The 2237-nt window shown below is 25.7% G+C and overlaps 1 protein-coding gene across 2 annotated transcripts; it reads left to right on the top strand.

Moving 5' to 3' along the window:
* Positions 1 to 280: 280 nt before the first annotated feature.
* LOC123273881 lies at positions 281 to 2227 on the top strand. 2 transcript variants are annotated; one of them, XM_044741360.1, is made up of 3 exons: positions 281 to 793; positions 950 to 1128; positions 1867 to 2227. In XM_044741360.1, exons 1-3 carry the CDS (start codon positions 643 to 645, stop codon positions 1888 to 1890), a joined length of 354 nt encoding a protein of 117 aa, XP_044597295.1. In that variant the 5' UTR covers positions 281 to 642; the 3' UTR covers positions 1891 to 2227. The 2 variants fall into 2 exon arrangements, with proteins under 2 accessions (XP_044597295.1, XP_044597296.1); XM_044741361.1 differs by having other exon boundaries at positions 292 to 793; positions 1831 to 2227.
* The last annotated feature ends 10 nt before the right edge of the window (positions 2228 to 2237 follow it).

Here is a 2237-nt window from a genome sequence, read left to right as displayed (position 1 = left end):
TTTCCAGGCATACAAGATTCTATAAGAGATTTATCCTGAATGTATTGAAATATAGCTGTTTATGAGTTTTTATAAATTTTGAGGTTTACATAAGCATTTTCTATTTATTTATCTATTATCACTATTATTGCTATTTATAATATAGTGATTAACAACATCAGGTGCAATCATTTTCATATTAACATTAACTATACGTCAGTGTGTGTAAGAATTGACTCTGATCCTTAGCTGTATATAGACCTCGCTACATACTTAACCCTTCAGTACTCGCGTTGTAAGAATTTTACTCACGCAACAATATTCAACTATAGGATGTCGCTGCAGTGCAAGTGAGACACTAAAAAGAACGTGAGTCTAAAGGGTTAGCGCACACGCACACATACGCCTCAGTCCATCGTTTTCCAGATACTCTCTCTTTCTCTCTCTTCCTCTAATACACTTGTGCCTGACAAAAGAATCAGTCGACGCGTGCCGAAGAAAACAGCCAATCACAGTGATTACCGCGTTTTCTATCTTTGCGGACTCTCGTGTCCTTTTGTCTATGTTCATTTTAGTGTACGATCTCGCGCTGACTACATCATATTTATATAAATTGACAGTCTTTTTTTATTAAAGTAAGTTTATGATTCGACATTACATCTCATGTATGCCCAAATTAGATTTACATTAAGTGGAAAGTTTAAAATAGTACCAGTTGATGAACTAAAAAAATATAAACCTGATTGTCCAACTAAAATATGTTTTGCAAAGGATGGTGATGTGTATTTGAAAGCTTTGGTTATTTCAGTCCGAAGTAAGTATATTTCAATTAGATGTTGTAATCTGATATCACATATTTAAATAAAAAAAATAATCAATTTTAAAAATGCAAAATTTAATTCATTGCGATTTAATAGGTTATTGTAAATTGTTGCTAGTTAGTTATAAAAATGTTAATATTTCACTTTAGACTCAGAAAAAGAATTAGATGAACTGACGGAATCAGTAAGGAGAAGAAATCCACCCGCTAATTTGTGGTCTGAACCTTCTGGTGACGAATTACTCAGTACAACAACATCAAAGCCAAAGGAACAAAAAGAGGACGACACTTTAAATATTGTTAATCAACGGTTATTCTTAAAAAATCCGGTAAGTTTATATCTTTTACTGCAGACAATTAAAATAGCATTTTTTTTTCCTTAAGAATATCTAATTGTTACTTTTATATTTTTAATCAAAAGTAATTTTATTTTTAAATTATAAAATAATTTAAATATTTTCATTTATAAATTTAATTCAATGTTTAACCTTTGAATTATTTTTTAATTGGTAAATTTTATAGAATAAAAATTAATTTCAAATTAAAAGTAAATTAAATTTATTTCTAAATAAGTTTATATTTTTAAAATTGATTAACTTACAGTTCTATTTTTATTTCAATTATTATTTCAAATAATAATTTTATATTAATAAGATTAAAAATTAAAATTTTTTTAATTCGAGAATTTTAAATATGAAAAATTTTTAATTATTCTTCAAACAAAAGATACAATAATATTAATTTTCTTAAATTTCAATGATGTATTATAATTAATGTTAATTTTTAAAAAAAATTAAACTTAACAAATAATTTTTATTTATTTAATTTAAAATTTTAAGAGAAATTAGACATTTAATATATTTAAAAAAATTTTGTAATTAAATTTATTTTGTTTTTAAATCTTAATTTTGTAAATATTAATTTTTTTTAAAACTAAAATTCGAATTAAATTTCCAGTAAAATTACATTATTACAATTTGTTTTTAAAAATTACGGGCAACATGTATATATTTTACATAATTTTTATTAAGTAAAAAACGAAGAGTTTGATTACGACCAACTTGAAGAAGAACTGGAGGATGATGGTATAGAAGTTTCACAATCAAGCGATGAAGAAGCTGATGATTTAAGAGAAAAGGAAGATCAAGAAGAATCTGACATCGAAGATGCTGAGAAGCCGGAGTTTGCGGAAAGTGATGGAGAAAGTGATCGAAATATCTTAGATGCTACCGGAAACGAATCAGAACACTCTGCGACTGAGGAGACATAATATTTAATGTGAAAATTGGAAAAATATAAACAAAATTTAAAATTTTTTATATTTTTAGATAGAAAAACTAAGCAAAAATAAGTTAATTTAATATTAATAAACATTTTATTCATTATTTAAATAAGTTCTAAGTGGAATTTTATGCATGTCCGTACAATAGTAGAGATC

The sequence above is a fragment of the Cotesia glomerata genome, unplaced genomic scaffold, assembly GCF_020080835.1.
Source record: "Cotesia glomerata isolate CgM1 unplaced genomic scaffold, MPM_Cglom_v2.3 scaffold_1504, whole genome shotgun sequence".
NCBI classification, from domain to species: Eukaryota; Metazoa; Arthropoda; class Insecta; order Hymenoptera; family Braconidae; genus Cotesia; species Cotesia glomerata.
Note: the sequence above shows the minus strand (reverse complement) of the source record. Positions and strands in the feature narration are given on the sequence as shown.